The following is a 26248-nucleotide window of genomic DNA, read 5'->3' as shown; positions in this document are numbered from 1 at the left end:
TTTTGCATTCGCAGAGACAATCTACTGAAAAAAGTCCTTGGGCGCTTGGTACACTCTGTTGAAATCCTGTGCAGAATTTTATATGATCATGGAAATGACGATATTTTGCCAGGAAACAAGCATGACATCTACAACAATGATTTATTTTCCCTCTCCCCATCAATCAATGTTGGAACACATTGGGAAACCGCTGAAGACATTGGCATTTCTCAACATTGAACGGGGAGAGGGGTGAGAGTTTTCTGTTATTTACACGCAAGCGTTCCAAGACATATTTCGTTGATTGTAGGAAGTGTCTTGTTCACCCGGCTGCACCCAGCTCCACGGTTTTAGGTGACAAAACAAAAGCAAAACAAAAGGGAGGGTCAGTTGATCATTTTTTGGTTCTCTTTAGCACATTTTACAAGCTCTATAATAAATCACCAGATATACTTAAAAGGTATCTTGTAAATGCCTACATGTACAAGAACATTAAATGACTTTATGAAGCTTAGGCAAACTGACAAATTGAAAGAGAGAAAATCTGGACTCCGTAGGGGTTGAATCTCAGGCCTCACAATTACTGGTGAAGAGTTATACCACTGGACTACCCAAGTCCACAGTTGGTGCATGGGTAATATCACCTAGTCATGATTGCATACTCTCTCACTGTGTCTTAGCAGCCAACTATATATTAGATATTGAAACGAGAGAAGGCGGCCTATATGCTTTAGTCTAGCAGGGCCTTTGCATTTAATTGCATTTAGATTTAGATTACACTGCAGTTCATGTGGATCATGATCTTTGAGAATCTATTTGGATCTTAGAGTTCCACTTTTACCTCAAAGATGTATGTCTAATGCAGTGAAGTCACATTTGGTATGTCATTACTTACCACCAGCAAATGTGTAAACAAAACAAAGATTTGCAGTCAAAAGCATACATTTTGGATTCCTTAGTGCAAAAAGATGCAACTTAAAAGACCATGCACCAGATACAGCTTTCGTAAGCATGAAAGTCTTACCTTTTTTAAATGTAAGGATGATTTATGCATGATTTTGACATTTTTTTTACTAAAACCTTAATTTATCATCCTTTACTTTTGACAACATTGCATGATTTTTGTGACAAGATAACTTGTAAAATATGCAAGCAAAAGTTTTTTTGCACTCTATCATTTATAGCACATCAAAGTATCAAAGTCTAGGCAAGGTTTTCAAACTTTTAGTTCTCCTATATAGTAATACAGTCTTAGTTCTCCTGTATAACGATACTATGTTATTCCTGTCCAGACGATCCCAAAGATCTGCTTCAGTCAGAAAATCATGATTAGCGTAATTCCTGTGCTTCATGTATTTCTTATCAAAATAATATTCCGTATACTTGTCAGGGTGATCTGAATACCCATATAAATCAACCTGTTGGTAGTAAAGCATAGAAGAAAAAATTGTAAGACATATGTGACCAGCTCCAACAAAACCCGGAACAAGTCACCCAGCATGTTTTTTAGTTATAGGCCTTTAAAGATGACATTCCCATAAAAAAAATCAAATTTTGGAATCCTTAATTTCATGGTATTTGACCTTGGGACTCAGCGGACTTTAAAATCTTTGAAGTACTTATTAAAAAGAAGTTTATTTAATCATTAATTGGCAGTTGAACTATGATAATCCCTATTCAATCCTGTGTAAAGCAGGAAACTAATTGACCTATTTCGCAGAATAGTTTAATTGAAAGCAAGTTTTGTTTGGTACAATATAATGACAACAAATGCACATATACACTAATCAAATATAATCACTCTTTATCTATTTTGTACTTAGCCAGCATTCTTCTTCTTGGCGATCATAAAGTTCTTGTAATGTTCTGGACGACTGATGTAATATATCCCTATTCACTTGTGGTGCGAAAACCAGCGAAGTCCAGTGAACACTTGAGTTTATGAATATCCTTGCGTATGAAATCCTCACACAAAAATGGCGTTGCTTTCTCCTTGCGTTGCTTTCTCCTCCAAACTTGACTCCTTGCGCTGCTTGCTCCAAACTCAACTCCTTGCGCTGCTTTCTCCAAACTTGGTGCTATTTCCACCTTTCACACAATATCTTCAGGAAGCAGGACTGCGATGCAGTTGTCCCCACTTATTTTGACAGTTGCATTGAATCAAAACACCAGACTTCAGCAAATCGACAGAAGAATATATTTCCTTTCTTGGAAGAAGTACGTTCCTTGACGCATTCTAAACCTTCTCCGACAACACTGGCAAATAGTAGTACTTTGACTACATAAAATATTTCTGGCTTGCAATTTCCTTTCTTTGAAGGAATTGGACTGTAAACATATTAGCTAGCTAGCCCAGATCAACACTATCAACTGTGAATCCTTGTTTACATTTACATTATTATATACCAAGCCTGGGAAAAAACCCATTCTATTCTGGGCCATTTACTGCCTTCACACTATGCTCAATCTGGGAAATTCCCAAGTCTTACTTATAACATTAACCTTTCTCATTACATCACTTCCTTAGGGGAAATCCCATTACATCATTTTCAGGGGGTTTCCAAATATTCCAAATTAGATATGATTCAACTTGTTTTGCTCAATTTGAGAGGGGAATTCCCCAAAATGTCATCACTCATGTAACTTTGTAAACAAAGATAAATCATCAAATTAAATTACTCAGGGCACATCACAATTTCAAGTGGACATAATTTTGGGTTTTTACTGGGGGCATCGGGTAGAGGGGACAAGAGTTCTGACTGTGGGTATTTAACCCCCCCCCCCAACTTTTTCGTACATTGTAATTTCTATAACATATCTTCACTTCACCCAATAACTAATACCATAAAAACTTGATAGTTAGCATATGTGCTTACTATATAGAGCGCTTTAAAAAACATGAAATTGTACCAAAGTCTGGCGCTTTACAAACTGAGCTAATGGGGGTTGAGACACAAATTATCAGGTTTACTTGTTCGCATATAACTATGTGAATCGATGACTTCCTCAAAACCCTTCACACTTTTGTGGATGGTGCACTTCATGTTTGCATGTTTAAAAGCACTCGATAGTAAGCACATATGCTAACTATCAAGTTTTTACGGTAGTACCTTGTCACAGCTGTGTAGAGCGGCCATTACAGCATATGCACCAGTAGTAGGTCGATAACCTGCCCCAAGTTTTCTGATATTTCTTCTTTTGGATTGAATCCAACCGGAATTGGAAGTTTTGAAATAAATAAGTTTCAATTAAAATACAACAGGTATGCTGCAGTATATATGTAGCCTTCATTTGATCATGATCCAATTATAATAGGTCTTTAAGAAAATGTCACATTACTTGGTTCACTTTTATTATTTATCGGAGAAGCTTAACCAAAATTTGTGGAGTCTGTGTGTCCCATAGTATACCGTAAAACCTCGTCTAAAAGCATATATAGTGTTTTTGATTAAAGGTAAGTTCATACGAAACTAGCGTAAATATGCCAATACAAAATATTGGTCTTACAACAATACCTGTTCGTATATGCTTGGATCTGTCATTTATTTGCTCAAACTCCATAATGGCACCGGGATTAATTTAGCTTTCATCAGAAGCACTCTATATGCCTGTAGACGGGGTTTTACGGTACTCTGCCACCTTGAATGATGCATTGGGCTATTTCATTTAAATTGGGTAACTTCCATTTGAAATACCCACTCCAGTTGTGGAAAATATAGGTAAAGCCATAATACAGGGGAGTATGGGTTTCAAAATGATCAACCCTGACCAATTACATTTGAAAAACATAGTTCCTCTGTGGAAGATATTTCCAAAATCTTCCACAGGAGTAGTGTAGATTTCAACTGGAATAGTCCATTTTTTAAAATGGGCTTACAAGTCCACATCTATTATTTCAAATTTGGACACTTGGATATCTATGACTGAATGTTCAAACTGTTCTCCGTTATCTTGCATGTGGACTGTAGTACCATTGACTGCAGGTGCACTAACCAAGGTGTTGGTGGCTGTAGAGCTTGATGCAGACTTGGTTAACCAGCTTGTGTTCAAAATGACCACCTTGTCTTCATTTTTGGTATTGGAGTTCTTTTTATTTCTATTTTCCATCAAAGTTGGTTGGAAATATTGCACAGCAGTTGTAGTTTAAAATGAAGATGCTGTATTTCCTGTAAAAAAATGCCCCCCTTTTGGAAAATGTAACGCCCCCGGGGGCGACTATTCGATGAAATAAGGTAGTAGTAAGAAAATGACATAAGAATACAAACAAGAGAAGAGGCTTTCGCATCATTCACTGGAACATAGAAACATTGTTTATATCTATATATCTATCTATCAATTTTATGTCCCATAGCTAGGAGGCAATGTAGTGATGGCTTTAGATGTGCAATATTTCAACAGTTCTCTGTCCTCGGCTGTTCATATGAGCTGGTCAAAGTTCAATCCAGTCCAGTTTTTGATGTTATCAATCCACATCTTCTTTGGTTTTCTTTTCTTCCTTACCCCATCTGTACCTCCCTGCAGAATGGTGTTAGCTAGACTTTTCGTCCGCGTGATCACATGGCCAAACCACTGATAGCTGAAACAGAAACTCTGCCCGACTACCTGGAGCAAGACCATCCTATACTATGGACCAAAATGGCCTCATCCCATTGGCATAGTTAAATAACCCCAATTAAACAATCATAGTGCAAAATTTGACCTCAAATTGCAGAGTATGAGTTTATGTACCCAAATTGTCAAAGGTCATTTGAATGAAGGTACAAATGTATCGGAGTTAAAGAACTGTGCCCTGATAGATGAGCATGTTGTGGATCCTAGTACTATCTGTATGCCAATTACACTGACATGCTTATGTCATATTCACTTACCTCCAGCCTACATATCGCATGAAGTCTGGATGGAACATTTTCAGGTTTTTGCTGGTTAGTCCAATTGAGAAATATTTGGGTCTCCTGCATATTTGTAACAATGAAAAAAATATACAAATTTATATTAGAGTTTTGTTGTTATACTGTGGTATTTTGTTTTGTTGATTTGTTTCATTTGGAAAAAAGTGCATATTTTTAACAATGGAAAAAAATACATAAATTTATATTGCTGTTTTGTTATTTATTTTGGTAACATTTGGTGGACAGATCCTTAGAAACGGAAGCTAAATTATCCCTGATTAGCAGTAATAAATGTTGTTCCACTGATCTCATTTTCTGAAATTGAATACCAAAATTTCAGCCCCTGTGAATTGTCAGAGGGCATATAATATGGTGTGATCGTACAGCGGCCCAAGTCCAGCTGTGAATAGCGGCCAATGATGACAGGTTGATCAGTGTATGTAAATACACCCTTCATGCCCATGGCAATTACTAACTGTCAAAGCTGAAAAAGGTGTGGTTTCAAAAGTTTTAAGGACCTGTTGACGATATGTTTGTTTTGTTGATTTGTTTCATTTGAAAGTGAAAATCATATGTCATACCTGTACATAAGACATACATTGACATCAATCAATATGGAATCAAACTGCTTGAGTCACTTACCGGTAGTCATGGACATTTCCTATCACATAGTAACGTGGAAGAAGTCGTGGTTTCAGCTCTGATGTATAGTATGTGTAATCCCATTGGTTAGTTCCAAATGCAAGGTAGACTATCCCCTGAAATCATAATTATTCAAATTATTGTCATTGTGGAGGAGATATTTGAAATCAAAGTGTCTTTTGTAATAAAAATGTGCATACCCAAATACCCAACATGCAAAAATGATGTATGTGGATTAAAATAGCCTTTTAGATGTCATATGGTAATAAGTCTTGTTGAATAGATGGCAGTGTATTTGTTCTAATTCAAAAGACATTTGTAATATGCTAATTAAGTACGGTACCTAATTTGCATGATTTAGACACTGCACCAAATTACCTTGTTTTTGTCTCGCCTGAATGTTCAGGGAGAGACTTAGTAATCACTATGGTGTGTGTGTGTCCGTGTGTGTGTGTGTGTGGGGGTGTGTGCGTGTGTGCGTGTGTGCGTGTGTGTGTTCGGAAAAAGCTTGTGAACGCGTTATCTTGAGAACCGTAAGTGCTATGATGATGAAACTTTAAAGGGGGTAGCATGACCAGAGGGTGTCGACCTGATTAGATTTTGAGCGCAAAATATGGTAATTAAGTACCTAATTTGCATAATTTATGCGTAATAAGCAAAATACCTTGTGAACAGATTATCTGGAGATCCGTATGGGGTACAGTGACGTAACTTGGTGGGGAGTAAGCGTGGCCAGATGTTCTCGACCTGATTAGATTTTCAGCGCAAAATATGCTAATTAAGTACCTAATTTGCATAATTTATGCGTATTTGATGCGTATCAAGCAAAAAACCCTTGTGAACAGCTTATCTGGAGATCCGTATGGGGTACAGTGACGTAACTTGGTGGGGAGTAAGCGTGGCCAGATGTTCTCGACCTGATTAGATTTTCAGCGCAAAATATGCTAATTAAGTACCTAATTTGCATAATTTATGCGTATTTGATGCGTATCAAGCAAAAACCCTTGTGAACAGCTTATCTGGAGATCCGTATGGGGGGTACAGTGACGTAACTTGGTGAGGAGTAGCGGGGCCAGAGGTTCTCGACCTGATTAGATTTTGAGCGTAAAATGTGGTAATTAAGTACCTAATTTGCATAATATATGCGTAATAAACAAAATACCTTGTGAACAGATTATCTGGAGATCCGTATGGGGTACAGTGACGTAACTTGGTGGGGAGTTATGCGTGGCCAGAGGTACTGACCTGATTAGATTTTCATGAGGTCAAAGGTCACATACAAGGTCAAAGGTCAACTGAGGTCACCAAATCTTTTAATAATTAATTTTCAACTGTGCATCACATATCCCAATAACAGCTTGATCGGTCATGTAATTAAGGAAATATGACGACTTTAAGATAGTCGCTTTCTTTGTAAAGTCTAGCAAAGTAGCACTTTCAATGAGTGATAACTCGTAAAGGAAGCATCTTTCTGTTTTGATTTATTTGATGAAATAGTTCTTTGGTATTGCCAAATTTGATTTTTCAGCGCAACATACTTTTTCCAATTTCGTGAGGTCAAAGGTAACATACAAGGTCAAAGGTCAACTGAGGTCACCAAATCTTTTAATAGTTAATTTTCAACTGTGCATCACATATCCCAATAACAGCTTGATCGGTCATGTAATTAAGGAAATATGACGACTTTAAGATAGTCGCTTTCCATGTAAAGTATAGCAAAGTAGCACTTTCAATGAGTGATAACTCGTAAAGGAAGCATCTTTCTGTTTTGATTTATTACTTTGATGAAATAGTTCTTTGGTTTTGCCAAATTTTTGGAAGGTCATTACGGGTCATCCGAGGTCACTCAGGGGTCATCTGAGGTCAAGTTATTAAAAACTCAGTATGGGCATGAAACTTGGTGGGTACAGTCATCGTTTAAAGCCAAATTTTTGGAAGGTCATTTTGGGGTCACCAGGGGTCATCTGAGGTCAAATTAGTAAAACTGTCGTGATGGACATGAAACTTGGTGGGTACAGTCAACATTTAAAGCCAAATTTTTGGAAGGTCATTTTGGGGTCACCAGGGGTCATCTGAGGTCAAATGAGTAAAAACTGTCGTATGGACATGAAACTTGGTGGGTACAGTCAACATTTCAAGCCAAATTTTTGGAAGGTCATTTCGGGGTCATCTGAGGTCAAATTAGTAAAAACTGTTGGATGGACATGGAACTTGGTGGGTACAGTCAACATTTAAAGCCAAATATTTGGAAGGTAATTTCGGAGTCACTAGGGGTCATCTGAGGACAAATTAGTAAAAACTCGTATGGGCATGAAACTTGATGGGTACAGTCAACATTTAAAGCCAAATTTTTGGAAGGTCATTTCGAGGCCACCAGGGGTCATCTGAGGTCAAATTAGTAAAAACTGTTGCATGGGCATGAAACTTGGTGGGTACAGTTACCATCGGCCAGATAATCGTGCTCAGCCGATAACCGCCAAATTCATTTACCTCTCTACCAACAGTTATCGCAAAAGCAGGCGGTCACAAAAGCAGGCGAGACTCGTGGTTCGAGAACCGCCTTGTTGTTCATACCTGAGACGAGTAGTTATATTCGTCTCAGGTTCATACCACCTAAACAAAACATATTTCAGGCCTAAAATTCCACCAGGGTTATAAGAAATATAGTTTATACGGACCTTCGTCTGATCTGCATTTTGCGTGTAAAGTGGGAGAGGGAAGTAAGGCTGTCAATGGGGTCACCCAACTTTAATGAATGTCAAGGGTTGCATTACTTATTCTGTCTATCACCACAAGTGTAAAAGCAGCAACACATGAGACTCATGATACCTTGTTTTATTTGTTAGCAACATGCAAAATAGAACAGTCTACTCTCATGAATATGGGAGAAATACAGCTTCTAAGATATCAACGTTGGTGTTTGTAAAAAATGTGTTTCTAGAAGTATTCTGAATCAGTTATGAGCTTACGTACATCATCGACTGGTGCAGATTTGAATCCCATAGATTTGCCTTTCGTCATGGAACCTTGTAGGGTATGAAGACTGAACACATACACTGATGTCCTGTTGCCTACATCCTCTTCAAATCCTTTTGTAATGGCAAGATTAGTCCTTAAACAAAAATTTGAATTCAAAATCATTTGTCTTATCTACAGTATTGATTTATTAATTATTACTTAGATGAATATGCATGGTTCAAAGCAATACATTTTTGTCTCTCTCTCCTCAAACGTAAGCCTATGTAATGACTACTCTGTCTGTATGTCTGTTTGTGTGCGGGGATGTATGTATATGTGACAGCAATTTCAAAATGCTCTTAATGTCAGAATAGCCTTGGCAGATACATATGGTATTAAAGACTTGTTGGATAGATGACAGTTCAAATCTCATTGCAAGCAATCTTGGGGCATAGGTGTAGTATGGAGGTCTTCATTTTACTATGTGATGTCTCATAACTTGGTTCATTTCTGGGTATTTTAATACAGTGCTCTCATGTGCTCTAATGTGAACAGAACAGGTCACATATCAGTGCCAGAAAACTTGAGGCACATGTGTTAAACTCAAAATGGGCGAGGGTAAGAATTAGCGGGAGGTGGAGTGCAGGGTATGGGTGAGTTAGGATTTGCATATTGGTTAGGATGTGCAATGCAATGCAACACAATGCTTTTCTTCTTACCTGAAGACCAAGTCATGTGCATCTATGGCTTCTCCTTGCTTAGCTCCCTGCAAGATACCACCATTACCAACAACAGCACATGTAACACAGCCAGGTTTGTCTTGAGGCTTGGTTAGAATACATCCACTGGTTGTGTCATAGTAGGAGGAGGTAAAATCTTCTACTTCTGTCAAGTCAAATATATCAGATATATTGTTATGAGTTTGGCAGACAGCCAAATTCGTATTTTGTCTTTTGGTAAATTATTTTTGAATTAGCGAACAAGGGATCAACACTTTAGTTATAGAGTGTAGCATATCAATTTTTTAACAGTGATCATCATCGACCATACTACTCTGCACTGTTAGCTAACCCTGTATACCGCCCTCTTTTGCTTGCTTATCACACCTGTCCTCACCCAGGTGTACTTGTGAGTACTGGCTTTATTCAATGCCGCAAAGGTAACAGACTTGCTATTGAGAAGATCTATCGATCCCCCCACCGCAGCAACATTATATAGACAGCCTGCTACGCTAATTGCCTTAGTCATTTTTTGTAATTTTGAGAAAAAATACAAAATATGGTTCAAGCATGCATTTAAAACATATTTATTCACCAATCTTTGCACAAGAACAAATGATAATGACACCAATAAAAGGGAATAATCCGAAATAATTAGGGTGATTACGTAACTGAAGCATGCTTGAACCACATTTTGTTCTTTGTTCTCAAAATTACAAAAAATGACTTAGGCAATTAGCGTAGCAGGCTGACGATATGGTGGAGTCTAGCCCAATCATTTCAAAAGAGAGATTGGCACTCTGGCCTGTGAACTTGGGTTCATCCACTTTACCTCTACCATAGACGGCACCCCAGGAATCAATCAAATTTGCACTTAAAGGCAAAGCCACATCCATTGACTAAAAAGCACTAGACTTGTGTATACAATATCAAACAGGTCATCACTGTTAAAATTGTCCCCTCTCATTGGTAAATATTTTGCATGTTGTTTTGCATACTATTCACCATGACTAATTTAAAAAAGTATAGAATAGTTTTTTATCTTCAGTGGCAAATTGAAATTGTTGTAAAGGAGGAGTGGCAGACCCCCACAGCAACATTGTATACAAGGAAGAGCCTGACTCTTAAGTCGCTTCGTTAGAGAGATTGGCTCTCCAACCTGTATCATGAACCTTTACCTTTACCTTTGTATGACAACTGTACCTTCATAAGTAAGATTCTTCCAACCGAAGGGTATTTTAAATTTCTGGAGGCGTTTGTAGACATCTTGTGTGAGAGAATCACCACTGAGTACCATTGGAATATCTCTGATGAAGCGCATACGAGTACTAAATATTGAACGCATTCTGCTTTGTATACTTGATGGGCAGTCCTGTAAAAGTGAATAACAATATCTTGAAAGTTATTTCAGACTTATAAAGTTTGATGCTGCTTTTAGATTTTTTGGACTTAAAATTTTCTGCATTAAATAAAAATAGTGATGTTCTTTTGAAGTCAAGCTTGCTATGGAACAAATAAAAAATTCTAAACCACCTAGCATAATGTAGCTTTAGAGTTGTGGAAGGCAACTGGAAAAGAAGAGCTTATCTGGGAAAAGAAGGAATGGCCAAAAGACTGGTGTAGGGCAGTATTTGTTCCACTGCTAAAGAAGGGAAATTTGAAAGAGTGTGGCAATCTCCGGACCATCAGCCTGATTTGTCATGCAAGTAAAGTGCTTCTGAATATCATCATCTAAGTAATGAAGAACAAGCTGTAGCAAGAGATATATATGATGAGCAGGCAGGATTTTGCAAAGGTAGAGAGACTATGGACCAAATTGTCAACATCGGAATGTGGGTACACCCCTCAGTCCGAAACACTGTTAATCCGAAACCCTGTCAGTCCGAAAATCTTATTGAAAAAGACGTCAACCCTAATCCTAAACTTAGACCTATAACCCTAACCCTAAGCCTAATTCTAACACTAATCCTAACCCTAACTTCAATTAGATTTTCGGACTGACAGTGGTTCGGATTGACGGTGTTTTGGACTGACGGGGAGACCCCAGGAATGTTATTGAGAAATACAGAGAGCATAGAATGAATGAACCAAAAGAATGCATATGATGTGATACAAAAAACTGAGAATGTGAGATATCTTACCACAGGTTTGTAACATTTCTCCCATTGATCACTTGTGTTATATGCCAAGATGTCATCCAATGAGACTGGACCCCTCTCAATCCATGATGGAGACATTGGTGAGGAAGGATTGGTTATCAATGGTGGATTCATTGAAGATGTCATGTCATATGTGTAATCGGTTGTGTAGTCATTTCTGTTGGTTTGATAAATAACAGAATATAATTGTAATATCTACCATTAAATATCATAAAATACTTTCTTTTTTTCCTCATGATATTTGTAACATTCTGTGATTAGTAGTAGTATGGACCTTCACTTATTCCAAGTTCCAAATTTTCAGTTTTTAGGATCTCATGATGAAACTTCTCAGCAACTTCAATTACCTCTAGTGGTAGGAGATCTTGTTTGGTAAAATTCACAGTAGCAATTATAAACACTTTAATTTTATTTGATTAATGTTGGTCACTATATGGGAGCAAGAGAAGCAGAAAAATTTGATTTGGAATCAGTGGCGTAGCGTCACATGGGCACAGGAGGGCATATGCCCTCCTCAATCAATTTGAAAATTTAGAAAATCACAAAGGAAAATTGCTGATATATTGCTTGTGCCCCAAATCAGGGCTGGTGGCCACCGTCATGGACGCCCCCTCCCCCCCCCCAAAAAAAAATAGGATTAATGACTCACACTACACCACTGTTTGGAATCTCTGGTTTAATTTTGATACACAAGCTTCCTTGAAAACTCAGTTGGTAAGATCCCTGTTCTATAAATACCATGCTCAAATCATGGTTATGGAAGATTTTGAAGTAAGACAAATAATTGACTGAAAAACATGATTTAGCATTTTGGGGGTGCTTGGCATTATAAGTAAAATCAATAGTCTGAGACTGAAACAACTGTAAAGAATATTTAAATTCCTTTAAGGGATCTGGAATGAGCGTTTTGAGCGTTTCGACAGTATTTTTTGTGGGACATGAGAGCAAATCAGACATATCGAATTGCATTCTGAATATGAAGAATGTCTTTCTGATATCAAATAATTTTCATTTTTTGAAATTCACGATATAATACAAATTTTATGACAAATTATTAAAATGTGCTATTTTCCACATTTTTGTTATATAACAGTCCTCAAGTAAATTTTATAAATCTAATGATATATTCTTAAAGTGTATGTAGCTGGGAGGAAAAGCCGACGATCAATTGAAAATTTTGACCTTTCATATTGAAGATATACACTCCCTATGAAAACACGACATTAATCTTCCACACAGGGAGTGTAGATTTCAAATGGAGTCACCCATTCAGGGAACTTTATTTGAAATTCACACCCCTGCATGGGAGATTAAGGTCATGTCTTCCATAGAGGGTGTATATATGGATTTCAACTGTAGGCGTAATAGCCCAATATGTAAAAAAGTAAAAGAATACTTGCCTTTCATTTAAATGTTGATGCACATTACTGGAGTGTAAGCTCAGAAGCCTAGTTGCACGATATTCTTTGTTATCGCTAACCAGAGATGGACTGAAGAGCAAGCATACCAGTGATGCTACAGAACATAGCCATAGGAAACACACCTTACCAGAGGTTATACCAAACATGGCTACAACTAGATGTAATGTGTCTACACAAATATTTCCATCTGGGTCCAAATTTAGCACTTGCCCATTGGCAAGTTGTAAATGTGTCGGGTAAATTGTACCATAGTCTTTACTTGCCCATGTCTAGTTGTATAATTATAGTCTTCTTCTTATTGCTGATCAAACAAAATTTGAATGTAAATACATTCGGCCAAATTGAAATTGGCAAGTTGCATTGGTGCTTGCTCACAGTTAAAGGCTGTTTTTTGCAAGTTGTGAACCATAGAGATTGGATGAGTTGACCAATTAATGTTGAGCCCTGATCTTCATATATAATATTGGCATCCTATTAAGCAGGTAGATGTAGCATCAAGTTCAGTCATGCCACTTCCAGAATTCCATTATTTCTGATCACGGGTAATTTTCTGTCTTTTGCCAGTAACATGGACCATTAACTTGATGAGACGGTCATAAACAGCCCTCTATTTTATTAACAACACTCAATTCCATACCAAATCAAATAATCCGGTTCAGTTTCAACCATCCTGGTTCAATTATTTTTCAAGGCATGCAGCGATAGTAGTACAGATATCATCAGCACCAAAACCCTAAACTTGTTGATCCTGTTTCCTGGTATTTTATCCTAAGCAGTTATAGTGATCAGCATATTTCTATAGAGAGCAATGATCATATATGGGTGGATATCTAATTCTACAACCTCTCCCAATCATTCACTATGGACCACAATGACCTCATCCCAATGACATAGTTCTGTAACCTCAATTAAACAATCATAGTGCACAATTTGACCTCAAGTTGCATAGTATGAGTTTTTGTACCCAAATTTTCAAAGGTCATTCAATGAATGTACAAATGTATTGGGGTTCTGTACCCCTGATAGATGAGCATGTTGTGGATCCTAGTGATTACTTTTCCCTGAATGATTTTGACAGTGAATGTGTGATAATAATATCCAGGGGTTAGTGCCCTATCTGTAATAGCTGCCAGGTGTGTACAATATAGAATGCTAGCATGTAGAATTGTCAAAAATATGTATAGGGCAGCTATTGCAGATAGGACCTAATACTAACCCCTTTGTATGATGCACAGCTTTAGTTTTGCAATTTGATGGCCTACCATGCAACCTGTTTCCCTCTGTCCTTGACAATTGTTCTTCTATGAAACATTAATCAAAATTAGCCAAATTCATGAATAAATGCGGATTACATAGATTGGATGTGTGTCTTTTGTTCAGGTCAGGATAATTGTTTTGTGGTGGTTTTTGTTTGTTTGTTTGTTTGTTTTTAAAATTTGTCTACGGGCCTGGGCTAAATGTAATTTTTACTTGGGAAATTATTTGAAAATGATTTATGCATCATAGAAAGCATAGATTAATAAACACACAAGCGTACTCGAATTCAGCTGATGCCGGTACAGTGTTCAGACCTGGCGACATCGCTTATCTTACGCTAAAAGTTTCCTTTGTGTACGCTCACGCTGTTTGCGCTATTTTTGAGTTTGCTCACCTATATCAATTTATTGAGATGGATGTTTGGATCAAAAGGGCAATTGCCACAGTTCCAAGTGATGACAGAAATGTGGATGAGCCGATTGAGCTTTGTATGTACCCGCCTTCTTGCTACTAAAACGAGGTTCTCCGTGCAAACGTATGCGCAAAGGGTATTTTAGTCTCCCAATCTTTTCTTGCATGCAATATAACGTGCCAGATTTACAAAGTGTATGCAGTAATTAAAGTAGTATAAGAAAGCTGTAAGCAACACACTCGTAGCAGTTACAACCTCCTTTTGAGATGACTATGCAGCTGGTCAATAGTCAGTTGCTGGTTCTTCTATTTCCCCATCATAAATCATTAAATTTGTTAAAATCAAATAATTTGAAGGATTTTGTTTTGTGCTGTTTGTTTGCTATTTTTAGGTGGTATTTTGGTAGGATTGCCAGAGAAGCCAACTTTAAGCACTCTCTTAACCCAAGAAGATTTGGAGTATTATGTACAAGAATACAAGAAATCTGGATTCAGGTTGGTACTAAGATGGTGAAGTGAGTGAGTGAGATTTGGAGTATTATGTACAAGAATACAAGAAATCTGGGTCCAGGTTGGTACCAAGATGGTGAGGTGAGTGAGTGAGATTTGGAGTATTATGTACAAGAATACAAGAAATCTGGGTCCAGGTTGGTACCAAGATGGTGAGGTGAGTGAGTGAGATTTGGAGTATTATGTACAAGAATACAAGAAATCTGGGTCCAGGTTGGTACCAAGATGGTGAGGCGAGTGAGTGAGATTTGGAGTATTATGTACAAGAATACAAGAAATCTGGGTCCAGGTTGGTACCAAGATGGTGAGGTGAGTGAGTGAGATTTGGAGTATTATGTACAAGAATACAAGAAATCTGGGTCCAGGTTGGTACCAAGATGGTGAGGTGAGTGAGTGAGATTTGGAGTATTATGTACAAGAATACAAGAAATCTGGGTCCAGGTTGGTACCAAGATGGTGAGGTGAGTGAGTGAGATTTGGAGTATTATGTACAAGAATACAAGAAATCTGGGTCCAGGTTGGTACCAAGATGGTGAGGTGAGTGAGTGAGATTTGGAGTATTATGTACAAGAATACAAGAAATCTGGGTCCAGGTTGGTACTAAGATGGTGAGGTGAGTGAGTGAGATTTGGAGTATTATGTACAAGAATACAAGAAATCTGGGTCCAGGTTGGTACTAAGATGGTGAGGTGAGTGTGTGAGATTTGGAGTATTATGTACAAGAATACAAGAAATCTGGGTCCAGGTTGGTACCAAGATGGTGAGGTGAGTGAGTGAGATTTGGAGTATTATGTACAAGAATACAAGAAATCTGGGTCCAGGTTGGTACCAAGATGATGAGGTGAGTGAGTGAGATTTGGAGTATTATGTACAAGAATACAAGAAATCTGGATTCAGGTTGGTACTAAGATGGTGAGGTGAGTGAGATTAGGAGTATTATGTACAAGAATACAAGAAATCTGGGTCCAGGTTGGTACTAAGATGGTGAGGTGAGTGAGTGAGATTTGGAGTATTATGTACAAGAATACAAGAAATCTGGGTCCAGGTTGGTACCAAGATGGTGAGGTGAGTGAGTGAGATTTGGAGTATTATGTACAAGAATACAAGAAATCTGGATTCAGGTTGGTACTAAGATGGTGAGGTGAGTGAGATTAGGAGTATTATGTACAAGAATACAAGAAATCTGGGTCCAGGTTGGTACTAAGATGGTGAGGTGAGTGAGTGAGATTTGGAGTATTATGTACAAGAATACAAGAAATCTGGATTCAGGTTGGTACTAAGATGGTGAGGTGAGTGAGTGAGATTTGGAGTATTATGTACAAGAATACAAGAACTCTGGGTCCAGGTTGGTACCAAGATGGTGAGGCGAGTGAGTGAGATTTGGAGTATTATGTACAAGAATACAAGAAATCTGGGTCCAGGTTGGTACCAAGATTGTGAGGTGAGTGAGTGAGATTTGGAGTATTATGTACAAGAATACAAGAAATCTGGGTCCAGGTTGGTACCAAGATGGTGAGGTGAGTGTGTGAGATTTGGAGTATTATGTACAAGAATACAAGAAATCTGGGTCCAGGTTGGTACCAAGATGGTGAGGTGAGTGAGTGAGATTTGGAGTATTATGTACAAGAATACAAGAAATCTGGGTCCAGGTTGGTACCAAGATGGTGAGGTGAGTGAGTGAGATTTGGAGTATTATGTACAAGAATACAAGAAATCTGGGTCCAGGTTGGTACCAAGATGGTGAGGTGAGTGAGTGAGATTTGGAGTATTATGTACAAGAATACAAGAAATCTGGATTCAGGTTGGTACTAAGATGGTGAGGTGAGTGAGATTAGGAGTATTATGTACAAGAATACAAGAAATCTGGGTCCAGGTTGGTACTAAGATGGTGAGGTGAGTGAGTGAGATTTGGAGTATTATGTACAAGAATACAAGAAATCTGGATTCAGGTTGGTACCAAGATGGTGAGGTGAGTGAGTGAGATTTGGAGTATTATGTACAAGAATACAAGAAATCTGGGTCCAGGTTGGTACTAAGATGGTGAGGTGAGTGAGTGAGATTTGGAGTATTATGTACAAGAATACAAGAAATCTGGGTCCAGGTTGGTACCAAGATGGTGAGGTGAGTGAGTGAGATTTGGAGTATTATGTACAAGAATACAAGAAATCTGGGTCCAGGTTGGTACCAAGATGGTGAGGCGAGTGAGTGAGATTTGGAGTATTATGTACAAGAATACAAGAAATCTGGGTCCAGGTTGGTACCAAGATGGTGAGGTGAGTGAGTGAGATTTGGAGTATTATGTACAAGAATACAAGAAATCTGGGTCCAGGTTGGTACCAAGATGGTGAGGTGAGTGAGTGAGATTTGGAGTATTAATATGTACAAGAATACAAGAAATCTGGGTCCAGGTTGGTACTTGGTACTAAGATGGTGAGGTGAGTGAGTGAGATTTGGAGTATTATGTACAAGAATACAAGAAATCTGGGTCCAGGTTGGTACTAAGATGGTGAGGTGAGTGAGTGAGATTTGGAGTATTATGTACAAGAATACAAGAAATTTGGGTCCAGGTTGGTACCAAGATGGTGAGGTGAGTGAGTGAGATTTGGAGTATTATGTACAAGAATACAAGAAATCTGGGTCCAGGTTGGTACCAAGATGGTGAGGCGAGTGAGTGAGATTTGGAGTATTATGTACAAGAATACAAGAAATCTGGGTCCAGGTTGGTACCAAGATGGTGAGGTGAGTGTGTGAGATTTGGAGTATTATGTACAAGAATACAAGAAATCTGGGTCCAGGTTGGTACCAAGATGGTGAGGTGAGTGAGTGAGATTTGGAGTATTATGTACAAGAATACAAGAAATCTGGGTCCAGGTTGGTACCAAGATGGTGAGGTGAGTGAGTGAGATTTGGAGTATTAATATGTACAAGAATACAAGAAATCTGGGTCCAGGTTGGTACCCGGGGTTGGTACTAAGATGGTGAGGTGAGTGAGTGAGATTTGGAGTATTATGTACAAGAATACAAGAAATCTGGATTCAGGTTGGTACTAAGATGATAAGGTGAATGCGTGAGATTTGGAGTAATATGTACAAGAATACAAGAAGTCTGCATTCAGGTTGGTACTAAGATGGTGAGGTGAGTGAGTGAGATTTGGAGTATTATGTACAAGAATACAAGAAATCTGGATTCAGGTTGGTACTAAGATGGTGAGGTGAATGTGTGAGATTTGGAGTATTATGTACAAGAATACAAGAAGTCTGCATTTAGGTTGGTACTAAGATGGTGAGTGAGAGAGATTTGGAGTATTATGTACAAGAATACAAGAAATCTGGGTCCAGGTTGGTACTAAGATGGTGAGGTGAGTGAGTGAGATTTGGAGTATTATGTACAAGAATACAAGAAATCTGGGTCCAGGTTGGTACCAAGATGGTGAGGTGAGTGAGTGAGATTTGGAGTATTATGTACAAGAATACAAGAAATCTGGATTCAGGTTAGTACTAAGATGGTGAGGTGAGTGAGATTAGGAGTATTATGTACAAGAATACAAGAAATCTGGGTCCAGGTTGGTACTAAGATGGTGAGGTGAGTGAGTGAGATTTGGAGTATTATGTACAAGAATACAAGAAATCTGGGTCCAGGTTGGTACCAAGATGGTGAGGTGAGTGAGTGAGATTTGGAGTATTATGTACAAGAATACAAGAAATCTGGATTCAGGTTGGTACTAAGATGGTGAGGTGAGTGAGATTAGGAGTATTATGTACAAGAATACGAGAAATCTGGGTCCAGGTTGGTACTAAGATGGTGAGGTGAGTGAGTGAGATTTGGAGTATTATGTACAAGAATACAAGAAATCTGGATTCAGGTTGGTACTAAGATGGTGAGGTGAGTGAGTGAGATTTGGAGTATTATGTACAAGAATACAAGAACTCTGGGTCCAGGTTGGTACCAAGATGGTGAGGCGAGTGAGTGAGATTTGGAGTATTATGTACAAGAATACAAGAAATCTGGGTCCAGGTTGGTACCAAGATGGTGAGGTGAGTGAGTGAGATTTGGAGTATTATGTACAAGAATACAAGAAATCTGGGTCCAGGTTGGTACCAAGATGGTGAGGTGAGTGTGTGAGATTTGGAGTATTATGTACAAGAATACAAGAAATCTGGGTCCAGGTTGGTACCAAGATGGTGAGGTGAGTGAGTGAGATTTGGAGTATTATGTACAAGAATACAAGAAATCTGGGTCCAGGTTGGTACCAAGATGGTGAGGTGAGTGAGTGAGATTTGGAGTATTATGTACAAGAATACAAGAAATCTGGGTCCAGGTTGGTACCAAGATGGTGAGGTGAGTGTGTGAGATTTGGAGTATTATGTACAAGAATACAAGAAATCTGGGTCCAGGTTGGTACCAAGATGGTGAGGTGAGTGAGTGAGATTTGGAGTATTATGTACAAGAATACAAGAAATCTGGGTCCAGGTTGGTACCAAGATGGTGAGGTGAGTGTGTGAGATTTGGAGTATTATGTACAAGAATACAAGAAGTCTGGATTCAGGTTGGTACTAAGATGGTGAGGTGAGTGAGTGAGATTTGGAGTATTATGTACAAGAATACAAGAAATCTGGGTCCAGGTTGGTACCAAGATGGTGAGGTGAGTGAGTGAGATTTGGAGTATTATGTACAAGAATACAAGAAATCTGGGTCCAGGTTGGTACCAAGATGGTGAGGTGAGTGAGTGAGATTTGGAGTATTATGTACAAGAATACAAGAAATCTGGGTCCAGGTTGGTACCAAGATGGTGAGGTGAGTGAGTGAGATTTGGAGTATTATGTACAAGAATACAAGAAATCTGGGTCCAGGTTGGTACCAAGATGGTGAGGTGAGTGAGTGAGATTTGGAGTATTATGTACAAGAATACAAGAAATCTGGGTCCAGGTTGGTACCAAGATGGTGAGGTGAGTGTGTGAGATTTGGAGTATTATGTACAAGAATACAAGAAATCTGGGTCCAGGTTGGTACCAAGATGGTGAGGTGAGTGAGTGAGATTTGGAGTATTATGTACAAGAATACAAGAAATCTGGGTCCAGGTTGGTACCAAGATGGTGAGGTGAGTGAGTGAGATTTGGAGTATTATGTACAAGAATACAAGAAATCTGGGTCCAGGTTGGTACCAAGATGGTGAGGTGAGTGAGTGAGATTTGGAGTATTATGTACAAGAATACAAGAAATCTGGATTTTGGTTGGTACTAAGAGGGTGGGGTGAGTGAGATTAGGAGTATTATGTACAAGAATACAAGAAATCTGGGTCCAGGTTGGTACTAAGATGGTGAGGTGAGTGAGTGAGATTTGGAGTATTATGTACAAGAATTCAAGAAATCTGGATTCAGGTTGGTACCAAGATGGTGAGGTGAGTGAGTGAGATTTGGAGTATTATGTACAAGAATACAAGAAATCTGGGTCCAGGTTGGTACTAAGATGGTGAGGTGAGTGAGTGAGATTTGGAGTATTATGTACAAGAATACAAGAAATCTGGGTCCAGGTTGGTACCAAGATGGTGAGGTGAGTGAGTGAGATTTGGAGTATTATGTACAAAAATACAAGAAATCTGGGTCCAGGTTGGTACCAAGATGGTGAGGTGAGTGAGTGAGATTTGGAGTATTATGTACAAGAATACAAGAAATCTGGGTCCAGGTTGGTACCAAGATGGTGAGGTGAGTGAGTGAGATTTGGAGTATTATGTACAAGAATACAAGAAATCTGGATTCAGGTTGGTACTAAGATGGTGAGGTGAGTGAGATTAGGAGTATTATGTACAAGAATACAAGAAATCTGGGTCCAGGTTGGTACCAAGATGGTGAGGTGAGTGAGTGAGATTTGGAGTATTATGTACAAAAATACAAGAAATCTGGGTCCAGGTTGGTACCAAGATGGTGAGGTGAGTGAGTGAGATTTGGAGTATTATGTACAAGAATACAAGAAATCTGGGTCCAGGTTGGTACCAAGATGGTGAGGTGAGTGAGTGAGATTTGGAGTATTATGTACAAGAATACAAGAAATCTGGGTCCAGGTTGGTACCAAGATGGTGAGGTGAGTGAGTGAGATTTGGAGTATTATGTACAAGAATACAAGAAATCTGGGTCCAGGTTGGTACCAAGATGGTGAGGCGAGTGAGTGAGATTTGGAGTATTATGTACAAGAATACAAGAAATCTGGGTCCAGGTTGGTACCAAGATGGTGAGGTGAGTGAGTGAGATTTGGAGTATTATGTACAAGAATACAAGAAATCTGGGTCCAGGTTGGTACCAAGATGGTGAGGTGAGTGAGTGAGATTTGGAGTATTAATATGTACAAGAATACAAGAAATCTGGGTCCAGGTTGGTACCCGGGGTTGGTACTAAGATGGTGAGGTGAGTGAGTGAGATTTGGAGTATTATGTACAAAAATACAAGAAATCTGGGTCCAGGTTGGTACCAAGATGGTGAGGTGAGTGAGTGAGATTTGGAGTATTATGTACAAGAATACAAGAAATCTGGGTCCAGGTTGGTACCAAGATGGTGAGGTGAGTGAGTGAGATTTGGAGTATTATGTACAAGAATACAAGAAATCTGGGTCCAGGTTGGTACCAAGATGGTGAGGTGAGTGAGTGAGATTTGGAGTATTATGTACAAGAATACAAGAAATCTGGGTCCAGGTTGGTACCAAGATGGTGAGGCGAGTGAGTGAGATTTGGAGTATTATGTACAAGAATACAAGAAATCTGGGTCCAGGTTAGTACCAAGATGGTGAGGTGAGTGAGTGAGATTTGGAGTATTATGTACAAGAATACAAGAAATCTGGGTCCAGGTTGGTACCAAGATGGTGAGGTGAGTGAGTGAGATTTGGAGTATTAATATGTACAAGAATACAAGAAATCTGGGTCCAGGTTGGTACCAGGGTTGGTACTAAGATGGTGAGGTGAGTGAGTGAGATTTGGAGTATTATGTACAAGAATACAAGAAATCTGGGTCCAGGTTAGTACTAAGATGGTGAGGTGAGTGAGTGAGATTTGGAGTATTATGTACAAGAATACAAGAAATCTGGGTCCAGGTTAGTACCAAGATGGTGAGGTGAGTGAGTGAGATTTGGAGTATTATGTACAAGAATACAAGAAATCTGGGTGCAGGTTGGTACCAAGATGGTGAGGCGAGTGAGTGAGATTTGGAGTATTATGTACAAGAATACAAGAAATCTGGGTCCAGGTTGGTACCAAGATGGTGAGGTGAGTGAGTGAGATTTGGAGTATTATGTACAAGAATACAAGAAATCTGGGTCAAGGTTGGTACCAAGATGGTGAGGTGAGTGAGTGAGATTTGGAGTATTAATATGTACAAGAATACAAGAAATCTGGGTCCAGGTTGGTACGCCGGGGTTGGTACTAAGATGGTGAGGTGAGTGAGTGAGATTTGGAGTATTATGTACAAGAATACAAGAAATCTGGATTCAGGTTGGTACTAAGATGATAAGGTGAATGCGTGAGATTTGGAGTAATATGTACAAGAATACAAGAAGTCTGCATTCAGGTTGGTACTAAGATGGTGAGGTGAGTGAGTGAGATTTGGAGTATTATGTACAAGAATACAAGAAATCTGGATTCAGGTTGGTACTAAGATGGTGAGGTGAATGTGTGAGATTTGGAGTATTATGTACAAGAATACAAGAAGTCTGCATTTAGGTTGGTACTAAGATGGTGAGTGAGAGAGATTTGGAGTATTATGTACAAGAATACAAGAAATCTGGGTCCAGGTTGGTACTAAGATGGTGAGGTGAGTGAGTGAGATTTGGAGTATTATGTACAAGAATACAACAAATCTGGATTCAGGTTGGTACCAAGATGGTGAGGTGAGTGAGTGAGATTTGGAGTATTATGTACAAGAATACAAGAAATCTGGATTCAGGTTGGTACTAAGATGGTGAGGTGAATGTGTGAGATTTGGAGTATTATGTACAAGAATACAAGAAATCTGAATTCAGGTTGGTACGAAGATGGTGAGGTGAGTGAGTGAGATTTGGAGTATTATGTACAAGAATACAAGAAATCTGAATTCAGGTTGGTACTAAGATGGTGAGGTGAATGTGTGAGATTTGGAGTATTTCAACCTTTGAACCAAAGCAGAAAGAAGTAGGAGACTTGTTAACATGTATTTGCTTCATCGTATGATAATGCTTAAAATTTAAGTGGTGGATTTGCAGGCTAAAAAGTAGCCTCACTCCACCATGACATAATTCATTTAGCTATATATATATTCAGGACTGAACTCTTTGACTTGACCGTGCTGACCCAGGGATGAAATAACAACCTCCCTGGTAACCTTGTTTCCCTCATAAAGCAGTGTTCAGTAGTGATTGTTTTTTGACCTAGGGATAATGAGTTTCAATGGGTGTTGACAAGTTCATTCATAAGCGTAACCATGTTAACATATGGCACTTGCTTTAGTTTCCAAGATAAATTTTACCAAATGCCAATTATTTTGTTCTTGGGACATGAAACAAAACATTGTAAAAATTTGTGTGGTTATTGATCTTTCACATGACAGTTATAGAGGGTGTAATACCATAGTCTATGGTACTAGTCACTCTATCATCAGGCATGAGACTGCACTTTCCTAAAAAAACTGAAAAACTGAAAATGCTGGCGTGAAATTGGGCAAAAGTACCAAAAACAGGCTGAAATTAAATAAAGTTATGGAAATTTTGACTATAAAAAAAACTGAATTCAGTTTTTAAACTGAAAATTCTCATGCCTGTATCATAAGGGACCAGTGCTGACTTCACATAACCGAGTGGCCTACTACAATGAGAGTTCCTCTAGCATATATAGTATATTCTGTGTATTCATTGTTTGATATATTTCATTAAGTTTGGGTAATCTATGGCCAAGCTCTCCCTTTTAAAGGGATTTTTATTCAGTAACAAATGTCATGTTTGAATGATAAATTAATATTTGTAAAGGATATCATTCATTCAAGAGTACAAATCAAAATTAATGAAAATTGATAATCTAATCAACTGCTCTCACGTTGTACTCCAGTCATACTCCAATAAAATGTGAGTTCAGTTGCTTTAATTAAGTTTTATGACAAAGTAAACATTATGAAAGTTTTTAAATTAAATTTGTCAAGTTTTGCATGTCCAAACCAAGGGCAAGTTTACTCACTATTCTGACATTTGTCCATTTCACAAACTCATTGGAAGGTTTCATTAGAAATGCTACTTTCATAGGAAACTGTAGCACTCTTTGGGGCTCTGTTGCTTTTTAATACTATCCAGAGAGGTTGTGTCAGCAACGCTAAAGCGCTTTGGTTGAACGCCTAGCGCTACGCGCTCGGATGCTCACGTTACATGCTCGATAAGTTTGTGAGGGCCACAAACTGGGGCTAGGGAAACTGTTGTCCAGTTGTGATTAGGCAACAACAAAATTTGTTTGCTTGTCAGTAGACCACTTTATATAGATGGGTTGGTCGGTTGGTAAAAGGTTGCCAACTTCATGTATTCTCACGTGGTTAAACATGTTTAAAGACCGCAGGCTCGATCTGATGACAGATATTGGAACACTGATGCTTCAATTGAACACTTTTGTCTGTACAAACTTCTTTTCTCAAATGACCGGATGGTTGCAAATTGACGGCATGTGATGCTGCAGTTGTGTTATATTTTGAGACACAGAAAATTACTTTTTGCTTCTGCATGTCAGACAATGTTTTGGACAGAATAGATCAAGATTTTTAATGAAAAGAGTAAAAAAAAAAATCAGTTATTTTTTGTTTGTGATGTTTGAGAGTGTCGGTTGGACAAGGACAAGCAAACTATCTTTTGTCTTTCTTATGAATGATATATCAAAATAGGTACAAATTCATGTGGATGACAAATCAAATTTGAAAATTTGATCTGATGAACAAATTTAATGAATGTATTTACCACATTACTGATAAGATTTGTTTCAAAGTTACCATGAGCATTAAAAATTTGTCACACCGAAATTGCAAGAAAAAAACATTTTACCATTGAAACCGTGAAAAGGGGCAATGGTTTGCTGTCCAAGATATGAAACTGGATTCAAATCATACACTTTGTATCTGTGATTTATTCTGTGAACAAACAGTGCGATAATACCAGCCAATAAAATATTATTTAACATAAAAATTAAAAGGAAAAAAATGATTGGAAAAAAATTTCCATGTCAGATTTTGAACATCAGAACCACTTTCAAATAAAACATGTTATTAAAGCCATATTGTAACATTTCCTGAGGAGAATGCCCATATTTGTCAAAATTCTGTTTTTTTACATGATTGCAATGTACTTCAAAATCAAGACTTTAGGTGTTGTAGTTTTGTCAAAATCCAACATTACGTTTTCTTACCTGTAGAGATTTGATCATGTCTCGCCTCCTTTTTTATCCAAATCGACGGTAATAACTCTTGTAGTGAGGGATCAACATTTAACCACAAATTGCCTCAGGCAAAACTCACTTCCTGGGACTTAAATACCACACAAGGTCATTTTTATGTAACTCATTGACCCATTTGTGTTATATACTGCCTCTAGCTATAATGCCATCCTTGTGATCTGGTCAACTCATTGACAGATATGAACCTTAGGAGGGAATTCAATTTTTGATCAATTTCTTCCAGGTAGTGAAACGTAATGAAGATTTCGAATTAAGCACAGGATCCGTCATTTAATTATTGTGATGGAAATATTAGTGGAATTCGTAGGCAATGTTCATAACACAGGGTGCACATAACGTGCGGGACGGTTATACACACATTAAAGGACTGTGCCGTAGCACGACCGACGGAGTGACATGCATTGGCGACATCGACATTGATAGTAAATTCCCATTTTCTTTACTTTACCTCAGTTGTTCAGCTCAAAATTAAAAGGGGACATATCTGACAGTAAAAGCTAACATTTTATGGAAAGAAATACCAATTTATTTTTCTGGAAATAATACAATATGGCTTTAATGAGGCCTAATAGCAAGTTCTCTTTTTTATCCCATGAACAGAGGACCTCTGAATTGGTACAGAAATGTTGAAACCAACTGGAAATGGAGCTTGAAGGCCATTGGCAGGAAGGTTAGTTTACATAGTGTCGCTGGGCAGGAAAAACCTCCTATGTGTCATGGGCCCCTGAACATGTTTAAAACAAAACTGCCAACAGGTTACATAGGAGGTTTTGCTTTAAACATGTTCAGGGGCAAATGATACATAGGAGGTTTTTCCTGCCCATCAACTGCTGTTTGTTTGTTTGTTTGCTTGTAAAATCCTTAT

The 26248-nt window shown here is 38.3% G+C and overlaps 1 protein-coding gene across 1 annotated transcript in view; it reads left to right on the top strand.

Annotated features, from left to right (window-relative positions):
- Nucleotides 1-26248, top strand: part of LOC140160500 (bifunctional epoxide hydrolase 2-like) — a 73859-nt gene that overhangs the window by 43250 nt on the left and 4361 nt on the right. The window contains exons 15-16 of the mRNA XM_072183733.1: nt 14828-14930; nt 25984-26053. Coding sequence (XP_072039834.1) covers nt 14828-14930; nt 25984-26053 — 173 coding nt within the window. The remainder of the gene's footprint in view (nt 1-14827; nt 14931-25983; nt 26054-26248) is intronic.

Source organism: Amphiura filiformis, chromosome 9 (genome assembly GCF_039555335.1).
Source record: "Amphiura filiformis chromosome 9, Afil_fr2py, whole genome shotgun sequence".
In the NCBI taxonomy this organism is placed as follows: domain Eukaryota; kingdom Metazoa; phylum Echinodermata; class Ophiuroidea; order Amphilepidida; family Amphiuridae; genus Amphiura; species Amphiura filiformis.
The sequence above is the reverse complement of the archived record's forward strand: the minus strand, read 5'-3'. Positions and strand labels throughout refer to the sequence as shown.